General features: G+C 51.6%; 1 protein-coding gene across 1 annotated transcript in view; it reads left to right on the plus strand.

Moving 5' to 3' along the window:
• Window positions 1–3,736: 3,736 nt before the first annotated feature.
• CFAP100 (cilia and flagella associated protein 100) overlaps window positions 3,737–19,568 on the plus strand; it is a 51,079-nt gene continuing 35,247 nt past the window's right edge. The window contains exons 1-3 of the mRNA XM_055344278.1: window positions 3,737–4,001; window positions 5,394–5,501; window positions 18,042–18,116. Of these exons, the coding sequence (XP_055200253.1) occupies window positions 5,453–5,501; window positions 18,042–18,116 (124 nt within the window). The 5' untranslated portion in view covers window positions 3,737–4,001; window positions 5,394–5,452. The remainder of the gene's footprint in view (window positions 4,002–5,393; window positions 5,502–18,041; window positions 18,117–19,568) is intronic.

The raw sequence follows: 19,568 nt of genomic DNA on the forward strand, positions 1-19,568 counted from the left end.
AGGCCTGCCCAAGGCAGCCACAGCCTGAGGAACCACAGAGAGCAGAGGGAAGGGACAGATGCCCTGGCTCCCCCACATCTCCTGCCCTCCACTCTCCTACCCACCAGACCTGCCCAGCCCCCATGGACACAAAATATCTGGGGATGGATCTAGAGGAGGCAGGCTGTGGCCTCACAAAGAGATGCTTCCCAGGAAGACAACCCCTGACCTGATCTTGAGAAATGAGTAGGAAGTTGCCAGCAGAATAAAGGACATCTCCCCAGAAAGGGAAAAGGTAGGGGGGGGAAGCATAGAGTTGGTGATGCAGGGACAAGCTGAGCCTTGGTGCCATGGAGAACAGACACAGCTGCTTGTCCTGCTGGTAGGCCACCTGCACCTCTAAACACCCTTCTTGGGTTGGGAGACCCCCCCCCTTTTAGGAGCCCCCACCTCCTACCATAGAAGCTCTCTCTCCCGGTCTCCCTTTCAGCCAGGGTGGAGGCAGGGACTCTTGGGTTCTGCCTATGAGACAGAAGGTGCTGGCAGGTGACCCAGGTTCTGACAGACACCCACAACCACACCCTGAATCAAAGCCATTGTGTCTCCACCAGGACACACCTGCAGCCTGCTCTGGGCTCTGCCCCGGGCCATAGCATCTCCCGGCCTGGTTTCCTGTCCCCCCACAGGATCCAGGAGCCACCCATCCCCTGCCTTCCCTTTTCTCCTTCAACCCGTTTTTGTTTTTGTTTTTTAAAAGATTCTATTTATTTATTCTTGAGAGACAGAGAGAGAGAGGCAGAGACACAGGCAGAGGGAGAGGCAGGCTCCCTATGGGGAGCCCGATGTGGGACTCGATCCCAGGACCCTGGGATCATGACCTGAGCCAAAGGCAGATCTGGGACAGGGGGATCAAGACCGATGCTCAACCACTGAGCCACCCAGGCGTCCCTCCTTTAACCTGTTCTAACCGATGTCTGTTGGCTGTTACCGAGAACCCTGACTGGTACACTCCTTTGTGGAAGGGAAGTATGAAATCAGGAATACAGTTTCTCCCTTAAGAGGATCCTCAGCTTTTCCCCTAAATGCTTTATTACAAAAATTTTCAAACTTGAATATACAGAAATACTGAGAGTTTTGTAATGAACACTCATGTACCCACCACCTGGATTCTTTTATTTTTAAAGATTTATTTATTTATTTATTTATTTATTTATTTATTTATTTATTTATTTATTTATTATAGAGAGAGAGAGAGAAAGAGGGAGGGACACAGGCAGAGGGAAAAGCAGGCTCCATGCAGGGAGCCCGATGTGGGACGTGATCCCAGGACTCCAGGATCATGCCCTGGGCCAAAGGCAGGCACTAAAACGCTGCGCCACCCAGGGATTCCCCACCACCTGGATTCTATAACTAACACACCTCTATCCGTCTTCATCGCCCATCCATCCATCTATGTGTGTCTCCATCAATCCATCGCATTTTTTAGATCAGCTTTTAATCTACAAATTGTGTCAATAGTTAGGGTTTATTTTTAAGAATTTATTTATTTATTTATTTGTTTGTTTGTTTGTTTGTTTGTTTATTTATTTATTTACTTATTTACTTAAAAGAGAGAGCACAAGTTGAGGGAGAGAGAGAAGCAGACTGGCTGCCGAGCAGAGAGCCTGATGTGGGGCTCGATCCCAGGACCCAAAGATCATGGCCAGAACCAAAGGCAGACACCCAACTGACTGTGCCACCGAGGCACCCTATAGTTAGATTTTTAGGCTAAAATTATAAGTTTAAAAAGACCACATTTTCTAGACAGTTCTCTAATCTTCTAAATAACCAACAAGCCAAAGCAAAAACAGGAGCACACACATTAAGTAGAGAATGTGTCTTTATTGTGCAGTACACCTTTGAGCAGAATCGCGCCCCCGAAGCGTGCAGGACCCATATTATGAAGCACACCTTTGGAGTTTTTGGGCTTTTTCAAGGTGTATGCACCATTTCTTTATATAATTCTATAGAATTATAAAACAATTCCTGGTGAGAGTCAGCATGGGTCTGGTTAAGAGCAAAGATAAAACTCCACTGCCTGTGAACTCTGTCTCTGGGACTCCCTAGCTCTGCTGGGCAGGTTTCCTAACCTCCGGGTGATGCGATCTCCCTGCTGACAGCAGGTGTAACAACAGGACCTACTTCACAGGCCGTCTGCATTAAATGGGCACAGAGGACAGGGCCAAGCCCTCAGAAACCTTCTGCAAAGGTTCACAGACAACTCATGACAGTTCATAACTGTACCTGTTATCACAATGAATTGATAGTATGCTCAGTAGCTTTTCCCTCTTTGGGTCACCTATTCTCAAGAGTCCTAAGTCTCATCAGAACACCTATTTGAGGGATCCCTGGGTGGCACAGAGGTTTGGCGCCTGCCTTTGGCCCAGGGCGCGATCCTGGAGACCCAGGATCGAATCCCACGTCGGGCTCCCGGTGCATGGAGCCTGCTTCTCCTTCTGCCTGTGTTTCTGCCTCTCTCTCTGTGTGTGTGTGTGTGTGTGTGTGTGTGTGACTATCATAAATAAATAAAAAAAAAATAAAAAAAAGAACACCTATTTGAAATAAACCATTTGGAAACTGCTATCCTACCTCAGTCACTAATTAATAAAGTGCCTCGGGCGCTTGCTGAGAGCTGACTCCAGCAGGGCAGGGGTTAAATCATGTAGGACTTTTTTAAAATTATTTTTTTTATTGGAGTTTGATTTGCCAACATATAGTAATAACACCCAGGACTTTAAATGACAGTGTAAGGAGCCTCTGTCCTGGGGCTAAAGGGAAACCACTTATCTGTTCAGGTACAGCTAGCCGCTGTAACAAATAGTCCCCTCCACATACATGTGGGCGCACACACACACTCACACACAAATCACCTATATGGCTTAACCTAGTAAAATCTCCTTCCTGCTTGTGCAAAGCCCGCTGTAGATACTGTCCACCATCATTGTCCTCCAGTGGTGATTCGGGGACCCCCACCACTCCTTCCATGGAAGGGAGCCCTTCCACATTCCGTGGCCCGGGTCTCCTTGCCCACTACATCTGCCTTGGGCAGAGCTGGGGGCTGCTGGGGGCCTCATCTGCACCTTACAGGCTTGCAGGCTGCTCCAGAGCAGAGTAGGGCTAGAGAGACAGACCCTGACTGTGCCCCCAGCTCCGAGCAGCCTTTGGCAACCTGCAAATTCTCTAGACGTGTGGGACCATGCGGAGACCACCGTGAGCACTCAAGGAGGGGCTCTCCCGTCCTGGAGGACGGGGGACCTGAGCTGAGGAGGCAGAGGGCACACCCTAGAGCCCGTGGCCACCTCAGCTGATGGGTGATCCCGCCCTTTATCGCCCCGTCCTCCCCGTCTGCTGCTAGGCCTCGCCATTCCGGGTCTTGCCCTAAGAGTCATTCACCCTCTGAGTAGTGATCCTCAAGCCTTGGCCAGCATCGTCTTCCCCGGAGGCCGGCACCGCGCAGCCCGCACCCCCCACCCCATCGGCTTTCGGCTCCAGGGGGTGCAGAACAGCTGCCCTCCCAGCGTCGGCGTTGTCCGCTGCTACTGGCCCCAGGAGCAGCCCCCTCGGGCAGGGGAGGGGTGTGTGTGTGCCCCCCACCCCCCGCAGAAAGGACAGGTCGGTGCCTGCAGCACCTGCATCCCCAGGTGCACACGGAAGAAACGAAGCGGGGAACGGAAGGAAGAGATCAGGGGTGCGGAGGAAGGAGGACGGAGGAGAAGCCTCCCGCCCCAGGCCGCACCCCGGGCGCGTCCCGCAGACCATGGCGCTCTGACCGCGGGGCCCCGGGCTCTCTGCGCCGGGACCGCCCGCCCGCCCCCCTCCGCTCCCCCGGGCGGGCGGCCGGGACCCCGGGGCTTTGTGACGTCAGCGCCGGGGCTGCCGGGGAGATTGGTTGCCGTGGCGACGTAAACCGAAGGCCGGGGAGCCGAGAGCGGGGAGCTGCGGCGGCGCGGAGGCTTCGGAGCTGGCCCGGGCGCGCGGGGCCGGTGAGTGCGTGGGACTGGGACGGGGGCGCGCGGAGGAGGGGCGGGGGCGCGCGGAGGAGGGGCGGGGAGCGCGCGGAGGAGGGACGGGGGCGCGCGGAGGAGGGACGGGGGCGCGCGGAGGGGCGGGGGGCGCGCGGAGGAGGGGCGGGGAGCGCGCGGAGGGGCGGGGGCGCGCGGAGGAGGGGCGGGGGCGCGCGGAGGAGGGGCGGGGGGCGCGCGGAGGAGGAGGGGGGCGCGCGGAGGAGGGGCGGGGGCGCGCGGAGGAGGGACGGGGGCGCGCGGAGGAGGGACGGGGCGCGCGGAGGAGGGGCGGGGAGCGCGCGGAGGAGGGACAGGGGCGCGCGGAGGAGGGACGGGGGCGCGCGGAGGGGCGGGGGGCGCGCGGAGGAGGGGCGGGGAGCGCGCGGAGGAGGGGCGGGGGCGCGCGGAGGAGGGGCGGGGGGCGCGCGGAGGAGGGGCGGGGAGCGCGCGGAGGAGGGACGGGGGCGCGCGGAGGGGCGGGGGCGCGCGGAGGAGGGGCGGGCCCCGGGGTCCCCTGCAGGGCCTCTCTGCAGGCTTCCTCGGTCGGTGCTAGACTAGCGTCAGCACAGACGTAGCTCCCAGCCGTCCGCTCCAACCTGCCCTCCGCAGACGCGGTGCCCGCCGCGCAGCCCCGCCGACGCGGTCCGATTGCGCTCGGCCGCCCGAGTGCTAGCGGAATGGTGCTGGAAGGGCGCAGGCTTTGGAGCCAAGGAATTTCGGGCTGGAATCCCAGCTATGGCCCTTGCTTGCTGTGTGACTTTGGACACCTCGCCGAACCTCCGCTTTGCTTCCCCCTCTGCACAATGAAAGATTCATTCAGTGAATAGTTAAGAAGCCGCAAGGCCACGCCAGGCGCTTGGATGAGCGCGTTGGCTACCAATGAGAAAAGACCCCTGTTCTCTTGGAGCTTACATTCGAGGCGTCGTACGCAATGCACCGATTTTTTTAAGTGATGAATCAGATACTGGTAATTGCAGAGAAGAAAGTAAAGAGGTCATATGGAGGGGTGGGGAGAAGGAAACCAGTTTGGATGGAGTGGCAAGAGAGGGTGTCTCTGAAGTGGTGACATGAGCTCAGAACTGAAGGGAAAGGACCTTCCTCCACAGTTGGGTGTGGGTGAACAATTTTTGGCTTAGGAGATGTTATATGCAAAGGCCCTGAGGCAGACCAAGGCTGGCATGTTCTAGAAACAGAAAGATTAGTCAGGGCAGCTAGATCTACGTCAAGGAGGGGAGAAAGGATAGGCAGGGAGCTATAGGTGTTGGTCACCTGGTGAACCCTCAGTAAAAGACAACTGTTCTCAGCCACCCAGGGGAAAGGGGAGCTTAGGGCCTGGGGATCATCTGGCTCAAGCATTGTGTCACTCCTCAGGTTGGAATCGCCTTTAGCCAAAACCAAGTTTTGCAACAAGCCTTTATTCCTCTGCCCAGATGTCCAAGATAGTACCTACCATGGTCTCCAAGGACATGATTTACAACAGTAAGTATGGGGCTGGCATGGACTCAGAGGCAAAGACAGGCTCGGGAGCCTGGGACAATGACATCCAGACTTAACTGAGAGCTAAGGTGATTCAAAATCAGGCCATGAGGCGGAAATCATAGATGTGCCAGTTCTCTGGAAACTCCATGTTTTATTTCCTAGGGCGGCTGTAACAAAGTGCCACCACTTTGTTGGCTTTAACAACAAATTTGTGGTCTCACAGTTTTGGGAGCTGAAGTCCAAGACATGGGTGTCATTGGCATTGATGTTGATTCCTCCTGAGGGCTAGAGGAAGTGTCTGTTCCAAGCTCTCTCCTAGGAAATTTCTGGTGGTTTGCTAACCATCCTTGGTGCTCCTGGATTAGAGACGTGTCCTCCCTAGCTCTGCCTTCATCGTCACATGGCATTCTGCCTGTGTGCATGCCTGTTGCCCATTTCCCCTTTTTATTAAGGCCGGGAGTCATATACGATGAAGTGCCCACACTATACTCCAACATGACCTCATCTAAGTTATGTCTGCAGTGACCCTATTTCTTAACAGGGTCACCTTGCGAGGTGCTGGAAGTTAGGCTTTCAAGTATTCAAAAACGTTAATTGGGTGGATAGGGAACGCAGTTCACCCCAAAGCAGGCTCTGTGGAAGTGGGTCGCTTTCAGCCTCTCTGCAGCTGTGGTCACTGGGCCGAGCCCAGAGGTAGTACCAGCTGGCCCCAGGCCCTTATGGGAGATGCCCTGCCTCCTCTGAAGTCACACATCTGCTACCAAATGCTCCTGCTGGGAGGCATGGAGGGAAGCTACGGGGGGGGGGGGGGGGGGGGCCTCTGGGGGCCCCTGGGGCTGAGGTGGGCAGAATGGGCAATGCTTCCTGCTGTCACCTGGCTCTTAACTGCTTTCGTCTTTTTTTATTCTTTTTTTTATAATTCAGAGACCCACTTCTAAGGGCCAGTGGGTTCTATTTATTTATTTATTTATTTATTTATTTATTTATTTATTTATTCATGAGACACACAGAGAGAGGCAGAGACACAGGCAGAGGGAAAAGCAGGCTCCCTGCGGGGAGCCCAATGCATTACTCCATTCCCAGGACCCCGGGGTCAAACCCTGAGCACAAGGCAGGTGCTGAACCACTGAGCCCCCAGGGCTCCCCCTGTCTTCAGCTTTTAATTCAATTTAACTTTGAATTAGGTAAAGGATTCCCATGGTTCAAAATTCAAACGTGTTCAAAGCCCCTTCTTTTGAGAGGCCCCACCTGTCCCCAGATAGCCAGCACCCCCTCCTTGAAGATGGCCAGTGGCACTTGTCTCTCATCTCCTTCTACACCTGCTCCACGCACATGCTCTGTGCACACAGGCAAATACATACAGATTCGTTAGGTACAGTTTGTCCTTTTCTCACACAAACAGTCACAAGAAACAGGCTTCCTGCGCCTTGTTTCTTGCACTAACCCCATAACATTGTGGAGACTCTTCCTTATCAATACACCAAGAGTTCCCTTAGACTTTTAGTGTTGCAAGCAGAACAGTGATCCCATAATGTGAGTGTACCTTGATTTATTTAACCAATCCATATTAATGGGCATTTAGCTCATTTCAAAACGTGTTGTTTGTTGTCACCATTGCAGTTGTGTGCTCAGTCACTCTGCTCCAGAGCAAATTGAAAAATGAAGGAAGGCTGAAATGGAATTACCAAAAAAAAAAAAAAAAAAAAAGATAGCTTTGAAATGTTTGCAGATAACAAGTTTATATTTTTTTTATTTTTATTTTTTTTAGATAACAAGTTTAGACACACACATATACACACACAACAGTGCAACATAATTTCACTGTCTCAAGACTGCTGAAGGCCTTCTAGATTCTATTGCTTCATCCTGCAGTACCAAGAGGGTAGTTACATGGGGCGTACCCTGTAGCCCTGGAGAATGGGTATATCACTTCCCTTGGCAGTGACATGCAAACAGAGGGTATTCCCCGCCACGCCGAAGCTAAGTGCCAGGGTGTGGGTTGAGGGTCTCTGCACTTGGGAGGAAACCAGGCTAGGCAGGGAGGAAACCACGGCCAAGTGGACAGACCCACAGCAAGCGCAGGCCAGGCCAGCCAGGGGCACCTCGTCAGGCAGGCAGGTGAAGTCACCCTGGATGAGGGTGTATCAGCCAGGGGCTCAGACTGGGAGCTTTGTTGAGCCTGACATCCTGGGTTCAGCTGCAGAAGCTGGGTACTACGGTAGGGGCCAGAAAGACTCTGAGCCCTTTGAAAGAAAGAGGGGCTTAGGGACTCTGGGCCCTGAGCCCAGGCCAGGTACAGAGAGGGTTTCTGGACCCCATCCAAGAACACCCCCACCAAGGTTTGGAGCACTGGGGTCTGACCCACTCATTGGAGCACAGCACTTCTGTGAGCCTCAGCTGCCTCATCTGTGAAATGGGAGCAATCCTCAGGCTCTGTGAGCTGTAAGGAGAGACACAGGTTGAGGGCTCAGTTCCGTGATACTGCTATCATTAGTCTCCACTCCCACTATTATGACACCCACCATCCCACCTCTACAGCCTCGGCTAGCCTCCCAGTACGTGAAGTCTGAGCCGGAAGCAGATGCTCAGAGTCCACATGGAGGGGCGGTTAAGGGGTCAGGATGAAAGACTTAGCTGCAATTGGACATCAGAGAAGTGAGCTCTGGGTTTGTTCTTCATTCACAAATCCTTATTAAGTGCCAGCTGGATGCAGGCATGTGTTCTAAGCACTGGGGATTCAGGGGCAAATAAAACCCTCCCCCTCGTGAGACTTACATCATGACGAGGGAGACAGACATTGCAAAGCAAACAGCCAGTCTCCACTTACAACAGCCAAGAAGCAGTAGAAAGGAAACCTACTGGAAGCTTTGGGCAGGGAGTAGGGTATAGAAATGGGAGAGGTAGTCAGGGAAGGCCTCTCAGAGGAGGTGACATTTGAAACCTATCAGTAACAATCCCGAAGGATGGAAGAGGGGGAAGGGCATTCTAGGCAGGGGGGTGGGCCAGGAAAGGCTGAGGCTGGTATAAGCTTGCAGTGTTAGAGGAAGAGACAGAGGCCAGTCTGAACAACTTGGGTAGGGCCATATGGACCGTGGGGAGGACTGTCCAGTTCTGTTAAGATGCTGAGAGGGGTTGCACAGTTTCTGGGTTTTATGACTTCGATCAGTAAGGATACCATGGTCTGTGACACAGGCAGAGGGGCTGGTTCACCATAGCCTCCCTAGGGACCCCAGGCAAGGCCTTACCCCCAGTGCACAGGGTGGAGGACACATGATAGAGACCTGGCCAGGCAGAGGAGCCAGTGAAAGCCCAGACTAGACCCGAGGCTCCCTAGTCAGGGCTTGTGGGGCAGTGTCTGCAGGACCATGCAGACAGTTGGAGAGAAAAGCAATAGACAGCTCCCCCTCCACTGCCCGTGTTCCCTGGCCCAGCCAGGTCACTACACTCCCCACAGCGTCTTGGCGCTGCTGTCCCTCTGCCCAGAGTGCTCTCCCCCTAGGTCTCCCTATGGCTCCCTCCTCCACCTCCTTTAAGCATTTATTCACATGTCACCTTCTGCTTTATTGTTCTTGGTATCACCTTCCACCTCCCACCTGCATCCCCGTTCCTTGTTTCTCTCTCCCCAGTAGAATGTAAGGTCCACCCAGGCAGAGGTGTTTGTCCTGCGTGTTGCTGTCTCCCCAGAGCCTGGCACATAACAGGTCCCCAGTAAAATTCTGTTAGCTGAAAGCTTTCCCCTGAAGTTCAGGAATAAGCCAGGATGTCTGTTTTCACTGCTATTCAATACTGTGGGCTGGAAGTTTTAGCCAGAGCATTTATTTATTTTTAAAAGATTTTATTTTTAAGTAATCTCTGTGTCCAGCCAACATGGGGCTCAAACTTAGAACTCGTCTGACCAAGCCAGCCAGATGCCCCGTAGCCAGGGCATTTAGACAAGGAAAAGAAATAAAAGGCATCCTTAGGACGCCTGGGTGGCTCAGTGGTTGAGCGTCTGCCTTCGGCTCAGGTCGTGATCCCCCGGAGTCCTGGGACCCAGTCCTGGGATAGAGCCTGCTTCTCCCTCTGCCTGCATCTCTGTCTCTCCCTCTGTGTCTCTTGTGAATAAATAAATAAAATCTTAAAAACAAAAGGAAGGAAGGAAGGAAGGAAGGAGGGAAGGAAGGAAGGAAGGAAGGAAGGAAGGAAGGAAGGAAGGAAGGAAGGAAGGAAGGAAAGGCATCCAAATGGAAAGGAGGAAGTGAAACTATCTCATTCACAGATGACAGGATCTGACATAGAAAAAAATCCCCAGGAGCCCACAAGAAAGCCTCTAGTGCTCATGAATGAGTTCTCCCAGGTTGCGGGGTGCAAGATCAAAGCGCCAATGTCAGCTGTGTTTCCACACCCCAACATGGAAATTAAGAAAGCAATTCCATTTACAATGGCATCTGAAAGAACGGGAGACCCACGTATGAGGGGACGTCGTGGGAGATACTCATTAGGGTAGAGGCGATCCGGGAATCAGCCTCTCCAGCAAAACAGCTGCTGAGCTGGCAGGAACTGTTGGAATCCAAAATGGGAACTCTGGAGCCTAGAACACATGCAGTTTCCAGGCAGAACTTGCGGGGAGGCTGGGAGACCTAAGCCAGTTGTGGCATCTTGTGGAGCAGCCTCCAGCCTGGTAACAACAAGAGGGCAGCCCGCCTTCCTGGCGTGGCTTGCTGGTGCCACGGTGGATGATAAGGAGCTCCTCCGCCCAAACCCACTGTGTGTTTGGTGGCTGAGAAGCCAGGACTGAGGCTAGCCATTCTGTTCATTCACCACCAGGAGCTCGAGTGACTTCCCTGCCAGGTCTGTCCATAGGGACCTGTCTCTAAAGAGACAGGACCTTCCCTCTCAGGCTTTCGGGACACAGACATTTAAAGAAATCTTTGACAAAAGATTAATATCCAGAATATATAGGGAATTCCTAAAACTCAACAACAGCCACAACCAAGAACCCCACTAAAAAATGGGCAAAGGAGTTGATAGACGTTTCTGTAAAGAAGATCTTCCAAAGAGCCAATGAGTCCATGACGTGGTGCTCACACTATCATCAGTCATTAGGAAAATGAGCTATCACCTCACACCAGTAGGAAAGCTATGAAAAAAGAAACCCAGAGTAAAGGGTTTCTTTCTTTCTGTCTCTACGTCTTTCTTTCTTCCCTTCCTGACTTTCTCAGTAGGGAAACTGGAATCCCCATGCACTGCTGGGGGGAATGTAAATAGGTGCACAGCTGTGGAGAATGGTAAGGTGCTCCCTCAAAAAAGTATAGCTAGAATTACATGATCCAGCCATCCGTGTCTGGGTACATTCGCAAAATTATTGGAACCCCAACACTGTCTTATTTGTGTTTGTCACAAGTCTCCACTGTAGGCTCTGCTGCAGCACATGTAAACATTGGCCAGCAGACACCAATGTGATGCTCTCCCTTGGTCCCCCCTGCCCCACCCCCACCAGCTCGCAGAAAGGCCTCAACACCAGCCCAGACACTGCTCTAAAGACTCCTCTGCCCCCCGCCCCCACGCTTCCCCGCAGAGACCCAGCTGCCATTTTGACATCACCAATCTGGTGCTGGGAGCTGGGGATGGACAGGCATGGTTCCTGTCATTTGAAAATGTAGATTTCACTTTTTCCTAGATAATTCTCTTGAGGCAAGGAGGGAAAAAGCAAAAATAAACGGTTGGGACTACATCGAGATTAAAAGTTTCCGCACAGCCAAGGAAATAGTCAACAAAAGTAAAGGCAACCTATGGAATGGGAGAGCATATTTGCAAATGGCATATCTCATAAAGGGTTAGTATCCATAGTATATAAAGAACTGGTAAAACTTAACACCCCAAAACCAAATAATCCAATTTAAAAATGGGCAGAAGACATGAACAGATATTTCTCCAAAAAAGATATGCAGATGACCAACAGACGTGAAAAGATGCTTGGATGGCCCTTGGCCTTGGCCAGGGCTGAGCTCGCCCACTCATGGCCAGGGAATGCAAATCAAAACTACTACAGTGGCCTATCACCTCACACCTGTCAGAATGGCTAAAATCAGCAACACAAGAAACAACAGGTGTTGGTGAGGATGTGAAGAAAAAGGAACCCTCGTGCTCTGTGGGTGGGAATGCAAACTGGGGCAGCCACTGTGGAAAACAGCATGATGAAGTTCCTCAAAAAGTTAAAAATTGAATTATCCTATGATGCAGTGATTGCACTACTAGATATTTATCCAGAGAAGACAATAGTACTAATTCGAAGGGATACATGCACCCTGATGTTTGTAGCAGCGTTATCTATAATAGTCAAGATATGGAAGCAGCTCAAGTGTCCATCCACTGATGAATAGATTAAGAAGATGTGGGGTGTGTGTGTGTGTGTGTGTGTGTGTGTGTGTGAGAGAGAGAGAGAGAGAGAGAGAGAGAGAGAGAGAGAGAGAGAGATGGAATATTACTCAGCCATAAAAAAGAATGAAATCTTGTCATTTGCAACAATATGGATGGAACCAGAGTGTATTATGCAAAGTGAAAGAAGTCAGCCAGAGAAAGACAAATAATATGATTTCACTCATATGTGGAATATAAGAAACAAAACAGATGAGCAAGGGGTAAAAAAGAGAGAGAGGCAAATCCTGAGGTGGACTCTTATCTCTAGAGAACACACTGATCGTCACCAAAGGGGAGGTGGGAGGGGCATGGGTTAAACAGGTGATGGGGATTAAGAAGGGCTCTAGTCATCATGAGCAGGGGGTTGTGTGGAAGTGTTGAATCACGGTATTGTTCACCTGAAACTAATATAACCCCGTATGTTAACTAAAAAAGGGGGAAAAAGTAATCATGAGTACACCATGTAGACAGAGCAATGTAACAAGAAAGAACTATTGAAATGTAAAGGTATAATATAGATACTAAAATTGACATAAAAATAAAAAAATAAAAAGTAAGTAAAATGTAGGCTTCATTACCACTCAGGTATGGCAAGCCCAGCAGACAAGGGGATGGTTGCCACTGGAAAGGTAGTTTGTTATCTTCCCAGATCCCCAGAAACAGGGGACAGGGCGCAGCAGGCAAGGTCACACCCAGGAGGACCAGGCTGGGTCAGAGGTAGGGGAGTGGACTGTGGGCAGGGGCCTTTGTTGCGGTTGCCACGGGAAGGAGCAGGGTGCGCGGGCTTAAGGGTGACTGGTTTGAGGAATGTCAGGACTTTGGCCGTCCTGAGCTGGCCGGGACCTGGCCCTGGCTGAGGAGAGCAAGGGCCCTCGGTGTGAGAGCCCGATAGGGCAGGTGGGGGGTGGGCATGTGGGCTCTGGATTAGTCGGAGTGCACTCTTGGGCAACTCCTTTACCCTCTCTAGGGATGGGCCAACTCCGGGAGGGAAGGGTGGGCCAGTCCCTGCGGGGTCAGGAAGACCTAGATGCTAGAGCATCAGGTACAGAAAGAACAAGACATTGTCAATGCACCGTCCTGGTGCAGTTTCCCATCTTGTGAAGGAAAGTGACCCCCACATAACGACAGGTGGGGCAAGTGCCAGAGAGGGAAGGGCCATCCCTGGGAGAGCGAGGTGGGCTCCTCTGTCCTGGATGAGGGATCCAGGAGGCCTTCTGGGGTAAACAACAGACAAGGGAGATGTTGGCTGAGGGGGCTGGGGTGAAAAAAAACAAGGCAACAGCACAGGGCGTTGCCTGTGGGAGGATCCGTGAGAGGCTACCTGGAGGGTAACGAGGGAGGGTGAGGGTGGTAGCAAGACGAGAAGCTGCAGAGGCCTCTGTGTGGGATCTTGAAGGGTCTCCCAGGCCACGTGGATGGGGCTCCTGGACCTACAGGCCCTGGGAGGCCACTGAAGGGTGTGCTGGATCTCTCCTGCTGTGTAACAAATTACCCCCAAACTCAGCAGCTTAAAACAGTAAACACGCATCAGCTCCGTGTCTGCGGGTCGGGAGCTCATGGGGGCTTGGCTTGGGGATCCTGGCCCAGGGCGTCTCCTCTGCAGCCGTCTGGGGGATCTGCTCTGGGCAGGCTCGCTCGGATGGCCCTTGGCCTTGGCCAGGGCTGAGCTCGCCCAGAGCAGGTGTTCCCTGAGAGGCAGGGTGAGCCCAGACGTCTTCTGTGACCTCACCTCCGAAGTAACATGCTGTCACTTCACAGTTGGCCGCACCGACCAAGCGGGATCCAGGGCTGGGGGCAGTGCTGATGGCTGAGTTCCGGAGCCCAAGGACCCTGGGGCCATTTCTGGCAAGGGCGCCACTACACTGTAAACACAGGTCGGGCTTGTGAATCGTGTTTGAAGATGTCCTGCCCCGGGGGCACCTGCGGGGCTCAGTCCAGTGGAGTCGACTCTTAATTTCGGCTCAGGGTTCGGGGCCACATCTCTCCTCGGCCTCCTCAGACAGGGTATGCCCAGGGCTCCTGCTGTTAAGAGCGCCAGTTGGCCTCCTTGCTTCCCCTCGGATAAGTCCTCCTGGGGAGCCTCTGTGTCCTGTGGGTCCCAGGGTGGCCCTTGCCCACGGCCTGGCCCCTCCTGAGCACCGTGCACCTTCGTCCCCAGGCAGCCCGTGAGGGCGGCCCGGGCCAGGCTGCGCTGCCAGCGGCTTCCTCGGGCTGCCCTGGCCACCCTCCGTCTCCATCAACAGGGCCCGTTCCATCTGCTGGCTGGGGACACATTTCCGTCCTCACTCTGCCAATTCCCAGGCCTTCATCCACAGTGGCCTCTTCAGAGGCCCCGTTTGGCGTGTCCCACGGGCCCCTGAACCCAGGCCTCTTGCTCCACCCAAGCCCCTGCCTCCCTTCTCTGGCACCTCAGCAGACGGCACTGGTACCCGGGTGTTCATACCTAACAGGTGGGCTTCTCCCCATGCTCCCTTCTCCCAGAGCTCACATCCCATCAGGCACCTAGCCCCTGGGCTCTCCGGAAAAGCACTGCACCCACCCTTCCTCCCGCCCCTGCTCCCACCCTTGTCTAAGCGCCAGCCCTCTCCTGTGGGCAGCGGGGAGGACAGGCTTGCCAGGGTGCAGGGGAGGTGCCCGTAAGTCCCAGAGTGAAGGCTGAGATGGTGGAAACTGGGGGCCCACGGTGGGGCCCATCCCTCTCTCACGCAGGTGGAGAGCAGAGAAGTGGCTCCCCGGGCTGCTGCAGTGGGAGCAGGTCAGCAGGTGGCTTCCCTGGAGCCGCAGGAAGCAGCGGGCAGGAGGATCTTTGTGTGCCCTGAGCCTACACCTCGGCTCCCATGGCTGGGGGGATGGGGTGCTAAAATTTTATCACTTTTTATGAGGACACTGCACCCAGCTCACCTCCCCCTGTTTCTCCCAGAGAATTTTTCTACAAGGAGGCTTACATTTTTAAGACTTTTTAATTTAAAATTTGCAAGAAAGAAACAGGAGATTTTTTTTTTAAGAAACAGGAATTTTTTAAATGTATTTAACCTTCATACGCAGAATTCCTTTCTAAGCAAGACACTACTCCAAAGCATTTCACTAAAGCAAAGATGAGGATGTCCTGTAAGGAAAATACATGACAGACAATCCGAAGGGAGCTGTCATCTGAGCTGGAGCAAATATATCTTCCGCAGCTCTGACAAATGAGCTAGCGTCCTCTAATAAAGGTTCTCCAGATCATTTAAGAACTAGGACATGCCAGGCAGAGAAAAATGTTCCCGGGATACTGACAGATTGAAGTGAGGGGATAATTAACGTCTGCAAAGCCATAATAGTTTCCGGGATTAAGACGTGCAAATTAAAACTGAGATGCATTTATCACCTATCAGACTGACAAAATTCCAGGTGTGTGGGAAACAGTGCAACTCAATGCAGTGATAGACATTGGAAATCGCATTGGGCTGGAAATAGCCTCAGGACCCACCAGGGGAACCTGGCTAAGGAGCAGCGACACTTGTATATAGGCAGATAGGTCTTTTTTAAAAAAAAAAAACTTTTAAAAAATTGTGGTCACCTATATATACATAACAAAATGTACTCTTTTGAGCATCTTCAAATATACAGCTCAGTGGTGTGGGAAGTACATTCACCTTGGTGTGCCACTGTCCCCACCGTCCATCTCCAGAACTTTTTCACCTCATAAAAGTGAAACTCTGTCTCCATTAAATACTCCCCATCCCCTTCCCCAGTGCCTGGTGCCCACCATCCTACCTTCTGTGGGTAGGAATTTACGGACCCCAGGGCCTCATAGAAGTTGTCCTTTTGTAAAGAAGATGTGGTCTATGTATACCATGGAATATTCCTCAGCCATTAGAAACGACAAATACCCACCATTTGCTTCAACGTGGATGGAACTGGAGGGTATTATGCTGAGTGAAGTAAGTCAATCGGAGAAGGACAAACAGTGTATGTTCTCACTCATTTGGGGAATATGAATAATAGTGAAGGGGAATATAAGGGAAGGGAGAGGAAATGTGTGGGAAATATCAGAAAGGGAGACAGAACATAAAGACTCCTAACTCTGGGAAATGAACTAGGGGTGGTGGAGGGGGAGGAGGGCGGGGGGTGGGGGTGAATGAGTGACGGGCACTGAGGGGGACACCTGACGGGATGAGCACTGGGTGTTGTTCTATATGTTGGCAAATGGAACACCAATAAAAACTAAATTTATAAAAATTAAAAAAATTAAAAATTTTTTTTAAAAAAGAAGTTGTCCTTTTGTGACTGGCTGATTTCCCTGAGCACCATGTCCTGGATGTTTGTCCATATTATAGCGTGAAAGCAGATGTGTTTTTCAGTGAAAAAGCAAAGGGACATCTGAGAATGTGCATGCATAACCCCTCCAGGCAGGTGAATAAAGATCCATTTGGTAGTGAGGGCTTCAGGTGAGGACTGCTCATCCTATCAACATGTCATATCAGAGTTCATCATAACACATTAAACAACATCATTAAAAATCTCTGCTGTATATGTGCTTTGCTTTTTCAATTAAGAAAAAAGCTGGGAATGGGGCAGCCCCGGTGGCGCAGCGGTTTAGCGCCGCCTGCAGCCCAGGGCCTGATCCTGGAGACCCTGGATCGAGTCCCACGTCGGGCTCTTTGCGTGGAGCCTGCTTCTCCCTCTGCCTGTGTCTCTGCCTCTCTCTCTTGCTCTCTCTGAATGAATAAATAAATAAATCTTTAAAAAAAAAAAAAAAAGAAAAAAGCTGGGGACGCCCGGGAGGCTCAGTGGTTGAGTGTCTGCCTTCGGCTCAGGGCGTGATCCTGGGGTCCTGGGATGGAGCCCTGCATGGGGCGCCCTGCATGGAGCCTTCTTCTCCCTCTGCCTGTGTCTCTGCCTCTCTCTCTGTGTGTCTCTCATGAATAAATAAAATCTTTTTTTTTAAAGGCTGAATTTTATTAGAATTTGGGTTTGGTTTAGGTTTGGGTCTATTTAAATATCTATGGTATTTTCTGATCTTTATGATGTGGTTAGTTAAATGTTGCTACCTGGAAATTGAACCACAGAGTCACTAAAATGGAAAATACTGACTGAGCAAGCAGCCTGTGCTCCTGAACGCTCCGCAGGCCTCCCCTCTCCCTACCGCCTCCCCTCTCCTTCCATTACATATGCAGCTTGATCTGCAGGCACCTGAGTTTCCAGCCTAGGCCCTTGACCTTCCCTGCCCGCCATGGGACAGCTCCCCTCCTCACTCTCCCCACACCTGGTCACCCAGTTGCTCAGGGGCCACCCTTAAGCATCCTACCCCCCACCTTTCAAGCCCTGCCTAGCCTTCATCACCCCAGGCCTCCTCCTCCAAGCTGGTCCAAATGGACCGGCTTCTTGAACTCCCCACCAGAGCACATCCCAGGCTCTCCAGCAGCCCCCACCCTCCACAGCTGCATAGACTGTAATTTCCAAGTTACAGTAATTTCTGGGTTAGGGTAGGAGGAAGTATCAGGCCAAATGCTTCCTTCTGTGTGGGTATCAGTTGAAGGACAAGGAAATGGGTGTTTCTCTGGATCTTCTGTTGCAGTCTTGAGGGAAGCCCTGGGAGGCTCACAGCAAAAGTATGGGCAGCACCACAAGGCAGAGGGCTTGGGTCTGTGACCTCCCTGTAAGACAGACTTGCGTTCTTTTTTTTTTTTTTTTTCTTAAGATTTTATTTACTTATTTGAGAGAGAGCAGAGCAAGAGAGACCACAAGCTGGGAGGAGGGGCAGAGAGAGAGGGAGAAGCAGGCTCCCTGAGCTGGGAGCCTGATGTGGGGCCCCATCCCAGGACCCCAAGATTATGACCTGAGCTGAAGGTAGACGCTTAACCCACTGAGCCACCCAGGTGCCCTTCCTGCACTCTTCTTAAGGAGCAAATGGAAGCATGCAAAAGGGAAGGCACAAAATATGTCCTGTGTGCCAGGCACATGTACAGGTGGGCCCTTTTCTTGCACAGTTATCACAACTTGCCAGCAAAGTCAGCATGATGGTCTTAGATTTGTAAACAAGCTCAGAGAAGCTGAGTGACTTGCCAGGGCCACTCAACAGGCAGGCAAGGATGCTGGTGCCAGGGCCTCTTCCCAGCCTCATGCTATGCTCACAGCTTCACTTTTCTCTCTCCTCAGATAACAGCCTAGAGTCCACAGAAAACAGTTCTTCAATCAATGAAGAAGAAAAAAAGGAGAAACATGGGAAAAAAGGTAAACATAGCCCTCAAGCTGGGAGCTGAAGTCTAAGTTGGTGGGAGTCAAACATCTCCCCTGGTCAACATAGTCTCCAGGGCCAGTGGCAAAAGGAAATGCTTCCATTTGCATTAAGAATTGGGTTACTGACAAAAAAAAAAAAAAAAGAGTTGGGTTACTGAGACCTGAAATAATAGTACATAAACAAAGTAGGATTCATTTTTCCTCTAGTAATGGGAAATACAGGAGGCAGTCCAAAGCTCCATGAGGCTCTACGAAAAGCAGTTCTAAGAAATCAGATGACCAGGTCTGCTCCCAAGTCTTTCTGCTCCGCCAATTTTAGCTTTAGGGTTCTCAACTGCAAAGTGATCATGTGATCACAAAATGGCTGCTGCAGCTCCAGCCATCACATCTGATTTCAGACAGGGAGAAGGGGTGAAGGGAAGAGCAAAACTGCCCACCCATCACCCAACTCAGCCATCCCTGGAAAAAGAGCCTTCCCAGAGGCCCTGCCTGACAATTTCTGCCTACATTCCATTGTCTAGAAATGTGTCGTGTGGCCATCAGCATCTGTAAGAGAGGCTGAGAAGCATAAGGCAATAAGGCACAGGGCTGCCACCTGTTAAGAGGAAGAAGGGTGGGCAGCTAGCTGCTTGTATTGCTTCCTCTGTGCCCCTGCACTGCTGTTCCACCTCTTGGCTCTCCCCACTGCCCCCAGGCTTGCAGGCCAGTCTAATCCTCCTACAGAGGGGTGCAGATGTGAGTGTGTTCCTGACTTGCATCTCCCAGGCTGAGCTCCCACCCCTCAAGCCCCCACCCCCTTTTCCTCTTTCGTTGAACATTGACAGTCCAAACCTGCCCAGAAACAGAGACTAAGAAGAAGTGAACTCAGATGCCCATCACTAGACTGGACAGTAGAGAGGATTTGCCCACATTTGTTGCATGTATCCTTTTGCTTTTTTTCTTTTCTTGTCTTGCCATAATTTTTATTTTAATTTTTAAAATTAAAATTTTTAATTCTAGTATAGTTAACATCCAGTGTTATGTAAGTCTCAGGTGTACAATATAGAGATGCAACATTTCCCACATCACCGGGTGCTCATCCTGATAGGTGTCTTCCTTAATCCCCACCACCTGTTACACTCATCCCCCCCCCACCTCCGCTCATAATCATCAGTTTGTTCTTCATAGTGAAGAGCCTGTTTCTTGGTTTGCCTCTTGTGAGTGAGATCATATGACATTTATCTTTCTCTACTGACTGATTTTGTTTAGCATAATACCCACTAGGTGTCCTTATTCTTATCCATTTATCTATCAACGCACAGTTGGGTTGCTTCCATATTTTGCCAGAATATTTTAAAGTAAAATTCAGGGGTGTCATTTCATTGTTTTATCCCTCAATATGCATTTTTTAAAAATAGGGATGTCTCCCCGCAGGGCCACAAGGAAATTTCCCAAGTATCTCAGAAA

Source organism: Nyctereutes procyonoides, unplaced genomic scaffold (genome assembly GCF_905146905.1).
Source record: "Nyctereutes procyonoides isolate TBG_1078 unplaced genomic scaffold, NYPRO_anot_genome, whole genome shotgun sequence".
In the NCBI taxonomy this organism is placed as follows: Eukaryota; Metazoa; Chordata; class Mammalia; order Carnivora; family Canidae; genus Nyctereutes; species Nyctereutes procyonoides.